Genomic DNA, 13,086 nt, shown 5'->3' on the forward strand with positions numbered 1-13,086 from the left:
TGTTTACAGTCTGGTACAAAAAGTGGTTTTGGTCTATATAGCTAATTTTGCCCTTCATGACAACTGTGAGGGGGGTGAATTTTTTTTATAACTCATCCGTTTAAATTATATTAAGCCTTAAAGTTCTGCATAATTAAGGGCGTGGCCACTTGAGTGACAGGTGGATTGCCGCTGCTGTCACCACCGTCGAGCTAGGTGGGCGTGGTTTCAGCAGCCAGCTCCCACCTTTTTGCCCATTTTCGATTTAAGTGACGCACTGCCAAGATGGCGACGGCCGGCTCTGCCTACTTTGAGCTTCAAAAACCTCTTCAGGAACCTACGGGTGACGTCACGGACACTACGTCCATGTTTTTATACAGTCTATGCCCGAGACACATCTATTAATTAGTATTTGCAACTGCTTAAGTTTCATCAAGAAAGCACCACATCAACAAATCTGTATGTGACTCTGGGTATCATAAAGGATGTGGAATTATATAGTACACCAACTATGGCGCTTTTCCACTGCATGGTACGGCACAGTTCACTTTTTGGGGGTTTTCCACTGGGTACAGTACCTGGTACTTTTTTTAGTACCACCTCGGTTGGTGTTCCAAGTGAACCGTACCGTTACCAAAACGTGACGTGTAAATTCTGCTGACACAGTCAGCGAAGGATCGAACGCAACCGTTTTGAACGAGCGCACCTTTTTTTTAACAACCAAAAAGTTTTGTTGTCTGTTGTGGAAGAACAGACGTTCCTCCCGTTGATAGCAGAGGAGCGGATCCATCGAGAGCTTGATAGGGCGACGCGGAATGAAAAAGTTTTTTTTAGGAGTCGTGGTAGTAGAGGCGGCGCAACTATAACGACATGTGAATAATCCCGCCCACTCTAAAGCGGTACTGAACTGCAGTGGAAACGCAAACCGTGCCGAGCCGAACCGTGCCGTACCGTACTGAGCCGTGCCGAGTCGTACCACGCAGTGGAAAAGCGCCATTAGACAAGTATAACCATAATTCAATCTGAATCAGTCATCAAAAGTTGTGTCTATATCCACTACTGTTCAAAAGTTAAAGGAACACTCCACTATTTTTGAAAATATGCTCATTTTCTAACTCCCCTAGAGTTAAACAGTTGAGTTTTACCATTTTCGAATCCATTCAGCCGATCTCCGGGTCTGGCGGTAGCACTTTTAGTTGTAGCTTAGCATAGATCATTGAATCTGATTAGACCGTTAGCATCTCGCTCAAAAATGACCAAAGAGTTTCGATAAATGAGCATATTTTCAAAAATAGTGGAGTGTTCCTTTAAGGTCAGCAGGGCTTTCTTTGGAAAAGTGATTTTATTCTCCATGTTCTCAATTGATCAAATCACAAGTAAAGACCTTCATCATATTACAAAAGATTTCGGTTTCAAATAAATGCTGCTTATTTTCCATTCATTGAAGAATGAAAAAAAAAAGTCAGCACAACTATTCCCAAAATTAACAAGAAATGTTTCTTGAGCAGCAAATGATTTCTGAAGGATCATGTGACACTGAAGACATGGCTGCTGAAAATTCAAATTTACCATCATAGGAATGAACTGTATTTTAAAATGTTACAATAGTAAACAGTTCTTTTAAATTTTAGCAGTATTTCACAATATTGCCATTTTTACTGTATTTTTGATAAAAATAAATGCAGCCTTGGTGAGAATAAGAGGACTTGTGTCAATAGACAGCAAGTGTTACTCTGAAAACATTAGTCAATTCCAATAGAGAACCTGAATGAATTTGTGCACAGACGTCACTCTGCCTGTTCAGGGTCTGCATACCTGGTTGGCATCAGATGGTTGTAGTTGAACACCTTCACAAAGGCCTTGATCTTGGACCTCTTGGCAATCTTCTTCTTGCCCATGGTTGTTGTGACTTTACGAGGATAACGATCAATGCCTGCGACCAGAGCATGGCTGTAAGGACGGTCTGAGGTGCCATCATCAATGTTCTGACAGGAGAAACAGAGCACAACACTGTCAATATACAAACTCTCAACGTGTTATACTCAAACACCTTTTCCTTGATACTGTGAAACATTAAAAGTACCTTGACAATCACAGCCTTGCGTCCGGCATACCGTCCAGCCAGGACCATCACCACCTTACCAGGTTTCATAAACTTGCCCATCGCTGAAAAACATGTGTGTACATTACATTAGCTCCAAAAGCAAAACCAGAATGCAAGACAACAAGTAGCACAATACAAGCACTTAATGTAGCCAAACCTCTTACAACGAGAAAAATAATAATAACGCAACAAAATAACTTGTCATAGTTAAAAAGATGCAATAAATGCAAGTTGTTTCTTCTGGGCAGCACGTTTATAAAACAAGATCGTTCTAGGTATAGCACTATGCTAACTGGTAATTATACAGCTGTATTAACAAGTCGGAATATCCTAGCCCTTCCTCAACGGAACTTTATTTTATCTTTATTCACATATTAATGTTTCTTGCACACGTGCAATAAACGCAGCTCCTCAGCCATCACTGACGGACAGTTAAGCTTTCATGTCACTAGCAGACAGAGACGGAACGAATTCTAAACCCATTATCTTTCAAAGCAGGCGACATATTCAGACAATACACACTTTAGATAGTCGTCAGGGGTATTCGCTCTGTAAGCAACATGAAAGGAAGCCCGCGGGCCTTATTTGTTTATCGATGTTCATGGATTATTTTCTAATGTATGAAACTTACTGATGGTGCTCAATGGCCGACGATAACGGGAAAGGAAGTAGAAAGAGCGAGCGTGACCCTTGACACCGACGGCCAGTGACGTATTTCCGTCGATTTGTTCAGTAGACTTTGGTAAAGTAGAATGTACCCCTCTACAAAAAAAATAAATAAATAAAACATAAAAATAAAAAAATGTACCCCTCTACTGCAGAGTCTGTACGAAACACATGTAAGTTTCACATATGCGGTCACGTGTCATAATATTTTCAGAAAACTTTAATTATTGTATAAATTGAATTGTTTTACTGTAATTATTTGATTCTGGAAATACCTCATGTGTATGATAAAGTGTATGGGCTATTTATAATAAAAAAAATCAATTATAATGATAATAATAATAAAAACAAATACACTTGTACGCTACTATGTACTTTTGTGATTTTCTTGTCATTTTATTCTAATTACAGCTACTTAATTTTAAACTCAATTTAGAGTTCTACATCGTGCTACCTCAATTCAAATTCAGAATTTAAATGGGAATTTCTTGTAATTCTAATTCCTTGAGTTTACATTCAATTTACAGTTCTACAGTCTTCAGAAATCCAAAAACTGAAATGGACTTCAATTTGATAGAAGACATTTCTCAGTTACATTCTGACTAACATGAGATCATATAAAACTATTACTATAATGACTAAAACTATTCTGTAAATCATAAATATATTAATTAAATTACATTGTTTAAAAAAAGAGCTGATGAGAAGTGAGAAAATGACTGGAGAAAATATGACTGCATCAGATTCATAGTCCATCCAGTACATTTAATCCATGAAATCACTGAAGTGAGACCATCATTACATCCAAAAATGATGGCACAAATTTTATAAAAAGGAATGTTACTGACACTGATTTGAAATCACTATTGAAATAACTGAAAGTCTTATTCTTTCCAAGAAGAGGTACAAAGACAATAATAATTTCTTAAATAGATATGATAGGACAAAACAAACAAACAGACATCAAAATAGGCCAAGCATGTATTCAGGTTGATATTAATATTTAAAAAAAAAAAGCAAGTGGGAAAAATAACTACATTAAATAAGGGTTAATAAATGCATCACAACCATTCCTTCATATTCTAATGGTGCAGAGAAATACACCGAATGCTGAATCCATTTCCATGATGTGGTAACAAACAGCCCTATCTTACTGGATAAAGGTTTCAGTAAATCAGTATTCAGATTGGTTTAAGGAATGAGAAATCTGGAGTCAGAATGGGTACAGTAGCAGGATACAATTTCAAGGATTGTACATTCAATATTTCAGCGCAGTAAACAAGGATTGACAAGACATGGAAATAGCAGGTATTCAAGAAGAGCCTCTGAACGCTGGCATGGCATAACGGCCATAAATAATTCAGTCAGTGCCGATGCACAGCATATCAGACTCATATTCAGCAAATGTGCTGAATGACCTCCATTTAATTCAGTTCATTTGCTGTGCATTTCCTTCTGTAGCAGCGAATGAGCAGCACTACCACAAGATGCCGCTTTCTACAATCATTTTTAAGGTGTCAACTGGCTGTGGAAAGGAGTTAGAGGAGAGAAGTGGTTTACAAACACCAATAAGCATGTCTTTGTTTGTTCAGAATGACCTGAGTGTGTTGATTGACCTAAGTGAGGTCTCACCAGCATGCATGGTCTCCTCAGAAAGCGATACAAACACACAGAGCAGCAAAGACCCAGACATTATATGCACTATATCTCAGTGTTTGAAATGTAATGGCCCTTAATAATGCAAATGGAAACCAGTCTTAAATTAAAAAGATCTTTTGATTTGTCTGTGAACCACTGTACAATAATGTAGTACAAGCTCAGAAAATGAGTGCACTTGGCTACATAGGTTTATAACAAAAAATGCAATTAAACCATTATGTCACTGTTTTGTAACTATATAGTAGTGCATCTCAAACATACGCAATGGCCCTTGAAAGGATTTCAAGTAATAAATAATTTTTTCTACATAGAGTAATGTGGTTGATTTTGGTAAAAGCTTAACAAGCTCAAAGGTTATGTGGAGGCAGTTACACGCTCAGGGTCACTAAACTGAGCACATTTCCTTTTAGTTGTGACCAATGCAGCATATTAAAACCGGACTTCATCATCATCCTCTTCAGTTTAGAGACAAGACCCAACAGCAACATAGAGTCTCAAGAAAGTGCACAAGTTGATTAATTTCCAATTTTTTAATTCCAGTGGACTTGTTGATTTGGGAGTATCTTTTAATTTGATTTAAACTTGTGTTAAGCTATATATTAGTGTTATATTGTAATTAGTGTTTTTTTTTTTTTAATCATAATTTTTGAGGGTTGGGAGGGTTCCCTTTTTTCCTCAACCTGCCAAACTGACCATATATTTATTTTGTTTAGAAAGCATCTTTGATATTTTTAAGCTGCCTGACAGCCAAATCTACAGGAAGGCTGAATTTGAGATGGCTGAGGCAGCCCAGGATGCGCAGGGCACCTTCAAAGCCCGTTTGGGCCATGTAGCTCCAGGGCTGGTAGTGTGAGTGGATGAGCATCCCAGACTTACACAGCAGGTTGAGCCAGGACACAAGCCTCTGCTCATTGAGCGCCATGCACACTAAGGCCTTAAACTCAGAGTCCGCACTACGCTTGAATCGTCCATGCTCTTTGAGAACTGTATGGATGGCCCATAACAGAGACTGCTTGGGTGTGACCGTCACAGGACCGCCCCCTACAGGTAAACTGAAGGATTGAGAGACTTCATCTGAGAGGAGCAAGATCAGGATGGTAATCTAAATGTATTTATGTTGCTCCACATAGGCACATCAAACTCAAAGGTAACAGATGAGATATTATGCACAGGAAACTAGTACAGTGGGCTCTGCAGATAGTGGCATAAAGCTCAATGATAACCACTACTGTTCAAAAGTTTGGGGTTAGTAAGATTTTTATAAAAATACTTTAAAAAAAAAAAAATTATACTAACACTTTTATTCAGCAAAGATACATTAAATTGATTAAAAAAAACCTCACTATTTAATAAAGAATCCTTAAATAAAATGCATCGGTTTCCACAAAAAATATAAAGCAGCACAACTGTTAATAATAATAATAAGAATAATCTGTAAATAATAATCAACATGTTTCCAGAGCACCAAATCAGCATTTAAGAATGATTTCTGAAGGATCATGTGAATTAATATTCAGAAAATATTACTGATCTGACTGTACAGACACTATCAAATAAGAACACAAACAGCTGAGTCGTTTCATAATTGATGCACTTTGCAACACTGAACTGAATTGATTCAACATTGAATCTGAATTAAGCTGGATAATGACACCATTATCTGCTGTGAAGCTGCTTTGAAACAATCTGTATCGTATAAAGTGCTATTTAATACATAAGACTTGACTAAAGACTGCTGCAATTCAGCTTTGACATCACATGAATAAATTACATTTTAAAATAGAATTAAAAAACAGTAATTGTTAAATTGTAATAACATCACATTTACTGTATTTGATCAAATAAATGCAGCCTTTGGTGAGCATAAAAGAAGAAAAACATTTAAAAAAAATCTTACAGAATCCACACGTTTGAATGTTGGTGTATATTTGCATAAACATGATAAAAACGACCATCACATCATTGACCCATAAGCAGACCTCCTCACCCTGTATGAAGTTAATGAACATCTCCAGGTCACTGATTTGGGTCTTGAGCTGCTCCACCAGCTGCTCTTTGACTCGAGCCGGGTTGACTATCTGAGCTATAGCGGCGTCTACTCTCTGTCGGAGCTCCTCTGGAGTGAGGTTCCCAATGTCTTCATTCAGATTCACATCCAGCTTCTTAATCAGCTCATCAATGATCACCTACAGTATTGAGGTGGACAGACACTAAATAAAATGCCCCAACAATGGTTTTAAGGGTAATCACTTCACAGACCATTACATCTTTAAATGACTTTCAGAATGATGTCAACAATATGAGAGTGTATTATCAGATATACCCTCTGTCTCTCCATGACCACAGACTGAGGCAGTGAGTCATAGCTGCCCTCCTGGTAGGCGAAGCGTTCCAGGTCGTCAAGTTGAGTCTTCAGCTGGAAAATCAGCTCCTTCTGCTTCTTTCTCTGAGCTTCCAAGCGTTCCCTCTTCTCTCTTTCACTCTGCATATTATAAAAGCACAAACACACAATCAAACAAACTTTAAAAACCTAAAGCCAAACTTAAAATATCAACAATGTTTACACTGTAGCTAGCTGAACATATTTGCATATGCTCTGATGAAGGATGATGAGCTTTTAATTAGTTTGCTTCATTTGGTTTAGCTTTGCTTATCCAGAAATGCAAAGCAATTCAGAATAGACATTGCTATACACACAACATGGTTATAGTTTGACTATAATCTTGCAAAGATTTTACATTTAATAGTCTCTGGGGAACAAAAATGTAACTGATTAATATAAAAAAGAAAAAGAGACCGAACAAAACCAAATCAAGTATGAACTTGATATATATCAGGAATACTTCAAGTAAACACTTAAGTTTAAAGAAAGACTGCACAAAGGTCATGTTCATAGTACTCACCAATTCATCCTGCAAGCAAAGAGTGCAGAGGAGGAAATAAGAGGAAAGGAATGCATTTTAATGGCAGTAACAAGATACTCCAGCAGGAAGAAATACAGGGAAAGAGTGACTTTCAGATGTTCCTTGAATAGTGTTTACTGTGATTTTTATCACTATACTGTGTTGATTATTTTTAAGAGGGTGTTGATTAGTTACTTGAATGACACAAAAACATGCCTTTTAACAAGAGAGATGCAGACAAATTGAATGCTGATTCCTGAGGGCATCACAGGGATATTGTATAGGCTGATCACGTGTGAATGAAAGGGGGTTTGTGTTATTATGTGTGGGTGTATCACAGGTGCATATTGTTACAGGAACTATTGAAGACTATTGAAGCAGGCCTATTGAAAACAAAATAACACTGATGACACTGTAGATCAGAGGTTTTCAAACTGGGGTCCACTGAAAAGTTCAGAAAAACAGTGTAATAATATATAATTAATAAAAAGTAAAGATTACAATAAATAAATAAATAAATAAATAACTAAAAACTAGATTAGAATAGATAAAAGCTGATCAAAATAAGTAAATAAATAATAAATATAACAGTACAGTACTATAATGAGTAGAACATTTTTTAAATAATGTAACTTAATAGAAAATAATTATTTTCCCAAATAATAACTTAGACAAATGTATAATAATAATTTGTCCACATTGTATTTGGGTCTTTATACAAGAGATTGTGTAAATGTCTTTTAAATTTTAGGATGGGATCCCTCACACAAGGATGATCATATTAAGGGCCCGTGGTGTCTAAAAGATTGAAAAGCCCTGCTGTATATTACATGTATTTGAAATGGTTTCATGCCATTCTCCTACAAAGCACTTGTTTTGAGTCATATTTGAGATCTGCAGGTGTTACCATAACTGCTGGGGGGGAACTAAGCCTGTTTGCTGGTCTTAGCTGGTACCAAGCTAACTTATGCTGGTTTAGCTGGACCCCAGTGTGGCCAGGCTGGTATTTAGCTGGATTGCCAGCTGGTTCTGGGTCTTGGGAGATCTTGGGTTGGTTTACTATGTTTTTTTTTTTCTTTTTTTCTGCAGGGTAGAGATCACTACGACAGAAAACAATGAAACTCACAGAGTTTTCCAGCATCTGAGCATCCTGTGTCCTGCAGCCTATAACATGAGGGCATCCTTTGAAGGCAAACTCTTCCAGCTCCAGCAGCATCCTCTCTTTCTCGTCGCTCTGCGCGTGGACAATCTGTTTCAGCCGAAACTGCATTTGAGCGAAGTGAGACGTTAACGCGAGGAGCGATGAATTTAACTGCTCCTGCTCATCCTCCAGCTTCCGCAACCTGGATACCAAGTCTGCATCGCTAGACGACACAGAACCACCCTGCGTGCCTCTCTTCCACTGCTCATCCTCCGGGTTGGCCACTGCTCCCACGGGCGCCCAGCGCTCCCCGGCTCCCGCGAAAGCAGCTTCGCTGTCGGAAGTGGACAGATCCTCCGTCGACATGTGATTGGTAGCTGAGGTAGACAGCCTGGCTGTCCTTTTACTGAAAACAACCTCGCCCAACTTAATTGATGCGCAATTGTTTTAACGTGAATTCAGAATATACGCAACCACCGCTTTAGCAGGTGCAGCGCTGTGTAATACCTTCAGAAAACATTGCAACGTAATCGAAACGACTAAGATCTTTAGATAATATGGAACCAACGCACCACAGTTCCAACAATCGTGCGTTCTATCAATATGTTCTATGTATCAACGAATGTGTGGGCAGGATGTTTACGTTAGTGCGTAATGACGTCAGAGAAACGCACAGTGAAATCGACGGCTTTACAGTTTGTTGAGGGTTTCTGTCCATATTTACGCTTCCTTCCATTCTTTCTGTGTTTGTTTTATTGCAACGCCCTAAGTGTCAGTGGGTTGGACTGCGTGCCAAACACACCCTTGGTCTGTTCTGTACCAGCAGAGATTTTTATTAGCACCATCGACCAGGGGTTTCTCAAAACAAGGGATTCTGCGTACCTATTTGTAATTATTATATATTTTTATCAAATACAAAATAAATATTACTTTTTTAACAATTGTAATAAATCTATATGATTTTTAAATAAATTTAATACATTTGAATTTGGATCAATTTGAAAGTGAAAAGTAGGTTCAAAAGACAGACAATTTTCTTTTATCTCTCTTTAACTCACGGTTTCAGATTGGTCACATTTTTACTTAAGAAAACTTTGTTATCTGTTACAACGCTCAGTCAATATAACTGTTAAAAACAAGCACTTAAATCAATAAAGACGACAATTACACAACTAATGGTAAAGAGCTGCAATAAGGAAGTTACACAGAAAAGGTGATGTTTGTTATCTGAAGAGATCAATTTATTATGTTTCCTTGTCCAGGGCAATGTGGTCATAATCACAAGACACAAGATCATGTTATGTCAAGTCTGAAAAAATGTAGCCTGTAAACCATAGAGGCCTGTGATATTTGTACATGGCAAGTTATAATGACAGACGTGTGAATTAAATCCAGCCACTAGAGGTCCTCTATGCTTCAATATGCGTTTCATCTTTTCATCATTCCATAGTCAACTTATTCTTTAGATAAACTGAGCAGTAACCAAAACACTGGAAACCATCAAAAATTATGAACAGTGTACACTTATAATGACCCATTCTTAAAATGGACAGTATAAGTGTAAATGTAGAGTGTAAAATGGCTCGGTGGATAAAATGTAGTTGGTATTACTGATAGACAATGGGAACAGATAATAACCATCACATTCAGCCCCAATGAAACTTTCTCCTGCAAATAAAAATGTCTGACTGTTTCTGATTAGTACTTTGATAAATGTAACATTTTTAAAAATATGACACTTTAGGGAGTGTTGGCCATTTACGCCACTGAGTGGGAACAACACAGGTGTTTTGTTGTTGTTGTCTTTACAGAGTACTAGCTCGTTTCTTTTTGGAGAAGAACACCCTCCAGTTTTTCCAGCTCTTCCAGTCAAAGCTTAAGGCTGAAGTACAAATTCCACCCTCGCCACATTTGTATCCAGCAGGGCAGCAGTGTTTCATATCATCACAGCACTCCGCCTTCAGAGAGAGCAATAAAGTAAAGAGAGGAGTAAGGGAAAGGACAAGGACAAAAATAGGAACTTGACTAAGATAAACATTTACAATTTGACTGCCATTTGAATTTACAGAAAAGTCAATAGAACTGAGATCACAAGACAGTGTGGCCATTTCCATTAATATATTCAAAGGAAATTCATTCTCTGATGCAGCTATTATGCACTGGAACATCTTTAAACCATTGCCTTCTTTAAATGAATTTTAACTTAACTAGCATATACCGTTACATGTAAGATTTAAAGTGATAGTTCACTCAGAAATGTAAATTCTGTCATCATTTACTCACCCTCATGTTGTTCCAAACATGTACGATTAAAAAAGATATTCTAAAGAATGTTTCCACTGTTTGTGTGCATATAAAGAAAGTAATTGGTGTTTTAAAACAACATTGGACAGCAATGGTTTTTATTGTATGGATAAAAAAAAAATACAGAAACAAAAAATTTCTTCTTTTGTGTTCCACAGCTGAAAGAAACTTTGGACCAACATGGATGTGAGTAAATGATGACACATTTTTTTCTTTCTATCCATTTAAGGTTTAATACTTCACCTTAAGTGCTTGCCTTTTGGTTGCAAAAATGTTTTTATTCTTGTTTTCCATTAAATATTTAGACATCCTTAAACAAGATACACTTGAGAGTTAATGAAACCTGTTTTCAGAGTCAATTTTATTTTTACTACATGGGCATTTTTATTTATTTATTGCTGTGTTTATGCGTAAAAAAATTATTTAAAAAATAACTTAATTCCAGATATATTCTCTGAAAAGAAGTATTTTTATCTTCTCAAGTATGATATAAAGTTGAGTAATTGAGAACAAATTTTAAATTTTTGGGTGAACTATTGTTTTAAGGTTTAATGCATTACCTTTGGAGATGGGCAACAGCCCCAGGTGGACTGGGAGGTTGGACAACAGGTCTCACTGTCTTTGCAACTATATCCACCTCCACACTGAATGTCCTTTTCTGAGACACTCGACTGTAGCGTTTGGCCACCAATGTGGGCAAGTGGGACTATTTCCACATGCAGCCAGGTGGTTTTAATGCAGGAGCGTCTATGTAGATCACACTTGTAGTCTTTGGGACAGCAGTGCTCCCGGTCTGGGCAGCAAACAGCCTATGGCATATAAGATGCATATGAAATGAAATATTGAACGTGAATAGATTTTCTGTAGCCAGTCCACATACACATATTCTTACCTCAGGAAGAGGGCAGCAGCCCCTTTCTCCCGTGGACAGATAACAGCAGGTTGAATCTGCAGAGCAACTTGACTGCTCGTCGCATGTAACAGCATCGAGATTCAAGCTTGGAGCCGGTGTGTTTTGAGCAGAAATTTTATTGTACCAGGGGATCACCACATCTCCCTTGATGCAAGACACCCTGGTCACATCACACTTATAGTTAGCCGGACAGCAGTGTTCACCATCTGTGCAACATACAGCCTGAGTAAAAATGAGAAAAAGGTTCAAGCTGAACACTTATGGGCAATCTGACCTTCACACCATGCTCCTTTAAAACTCTATTTGATTTAAAAATTGCAAAACAAACTGCATACCATTTCAAAAAAATCAGATTGGTAGATCCGATTGTTTTTAAAATAAGTCTCTTATTCTCACCAAGACTGCACTTATTTGATAAAAAAAAAAAACATAGTGAAATATTATTACGATTTAAAATATCCATTTTCCATTTAAATATATATTCAAATATAATTTATTCCTGTGATGGCAAAGCTGAATTTTCAGCAGCCATTACTCTAGTCTTCAGTGTCACATGATCCTTCAGAAATCATTCTAATATGCTGCTCATGAAACATTTCTTATGTCATATTTTGTCATTTTTGTGTTTTTAGATAAATAGAAAGTTCAAAAGAACAGCATTTATTTGAAATAAAAATAAATCTTAAATGTAAAATTTTAAATGTCTTTACTGTCTTGAATGTCTTTTGATCAACTTAAAGCATCCTTGCTGAATAAAAGCATTAATTTCTTTAAAAAAAAAAACGAACCACAACATTTTTAAACAGTATTGTACTTCGTATTGATTTTCAAGTCAGTGAGGACTGCATTTGTGTTACATGCACAAGGAAGTACCTGGAACTATATATACACTCAAAACAAAGGGCCTTTATAATAGATGCAATATCATGATGATAAAACCAGAAAAACAGGCAGTTCACTAAAACAACAACCTGCAGAACATGCATAGAATTTAGAAGATGTTTATAGCAAATAAACATCTCTGTGTTCACACTCACATTAGGCAGAGGGCAACAGCCCCATTTGTTGGTTTGTGCAATATGACAGCAAGTAGTGTGATCTGGACAGGACGTTTGTGCATCACTCAGAACCCTGCTATTGTACTTCCCCACTCTCTCTTTCACGTCCTCGTGCGGTTTCTGTTCCTCCTTAGCGGAGAGTGGGATTATGTCTGACATAGGTACCGATGTGGTATTCAGGGGCGGACTTACCCATTAGGCAAAGGTAGGCGACCGCCTTGGGCCCCCAGAAGCCAAGGGCCCCCTAAAATGCTTTTCATATAGGATATGCACATTAAGCGCGGACACGCGAACGTTTGCTGTTTACGGTGTTTATTACCACGACAACCGTCCGAGTCAGTGGCGCCTGCAGGTGTACG

The 13,086-nt window shown here is 37.6% G+C and overlaps 3 protein-coding genes across 3 annotated transcripts in view; all 3 read right to left on the reverse strand.

The window, feature by feature from the left end:
- The window catches only part of rpl27 (ribosomal protein L27), a 6,544-nt gene extending 3,739 nt beyond the window's left edge, over window positions 1–2,805 (reverse strand). The window contains exons 1-3 of the mRNA XM_016544267.1: window positions 2,715–2,805; window positions 2,063–2,145; window positions 1,795–1,964 (exon numbers count right to left, since the gene is read on the reverse strand). Coding sequence (XP_016399753.1) covers window positions 1,795–1,964; window positions 2,063–2,143 — 251 coding nt within the window. The 5' untranslated portion in view covers window positions 2,144–2,145; window positions 2,715–2,805. The remainder of the gene's footprint in view (window positions 1–1,794; window positions 1,965–2,062; window positions 2,146–2,714) is intronic.
- Window positions 2,806–3,761: 956 nt separating this feature from the next.
- On the reverse strand, window positions 3,762–9,270 carry LOC107732837 (RUN domain-containing protein 1-like). Its single transcript, XM_016544259.1, has 4 exons — window positions 8,438–9,270; window positions 6,732–6,890; window positions 6,306–6,594; window positions 3,762–5,482 (listed from the first exon to the last, which is right to left on the reverse strand). Exons 1-4 carry the CDS (start codon window positions 8,816–8,818, stop codon window positions 5,118–5,120), a joined length of 1,194 nt encoding a protein of 397 aa, XP_016399745.1. The 5' UTR covers window positions 8,819–9,270; the 3' UTR covers window positions 3,762–5,117.
- A 401-nt stretch (window positions 9,271–9,671) lies between these two features.
- The window catches only part of LOC107732838 (granulins-like), a 10,319-nt gene continuing 6,904 nt past the window's right edge, over window positions 9,672–13,086 (reverse strand). The window contains exons 14-16 of the mRNA XM_016544260.1: window positions 11,649–11,891; window positions 11,317–11,565; window positions 9,672–10,410 (exon numbers count right to left, since the gene is read on the reverse strand). Coding sequence (XP_016399746.1) covers window positions 10,258–10,410; window positions 11,317–11,565; window positions 11,649–11,891 — 645 coding nt within the window. The 3' untranslated portion in view covers window positions 9,672–10,257. The remainder of the gene's footprint in view (window positions 10,411–11,316; window positions 11,566–11,648; window positions 11,892–13,086) is intronic.

The sequence above is a fragment of the Sinocyclocheilus rhinocerous genome, unplaced genomic scaffold, assembly GCF_001515625.1.
Source record: "Sinocyclocheilus rhinocerous isolate Xijiao unplaced genomic scaffold, SAMN03320098_v1.1 scaffold220, whole genome shotgun sequence".
Taxonomy (NCBI): domain Eukaryota; kingdom Metazoa; phylum Chordata; class Actinopteri; order Cypriniformes; family Cyprinidae; genus Sinocyclocheilus; species Sinocyclocheilus rhinocerous.

Bases quoted from the DNA above. Each gene is read 5' to 3' on its own strand.
- LOC107732837 (XM_016544259.1), bottom strand. From the start codon at position 8,818: ATGTCGACGGAGGATCTGTCCACTTCCGACAGCGAAGCTGCTTTCGCG. The intron at 6,891-8,437 runs GTGAGTTTCATT...TATAATATGCAG, and splicing joins CTCAGATGCTGGAAAACTCT to AGTGAAAGAGAGAAGAGGGA. The intron at 5,483-6,305 runs GTAAGATTTTTT...TGCTCCTCTCAG, and splicing joins CATTCAAACGTGTGGATTCT to ATGAAGTCTCTCAATCCTTC.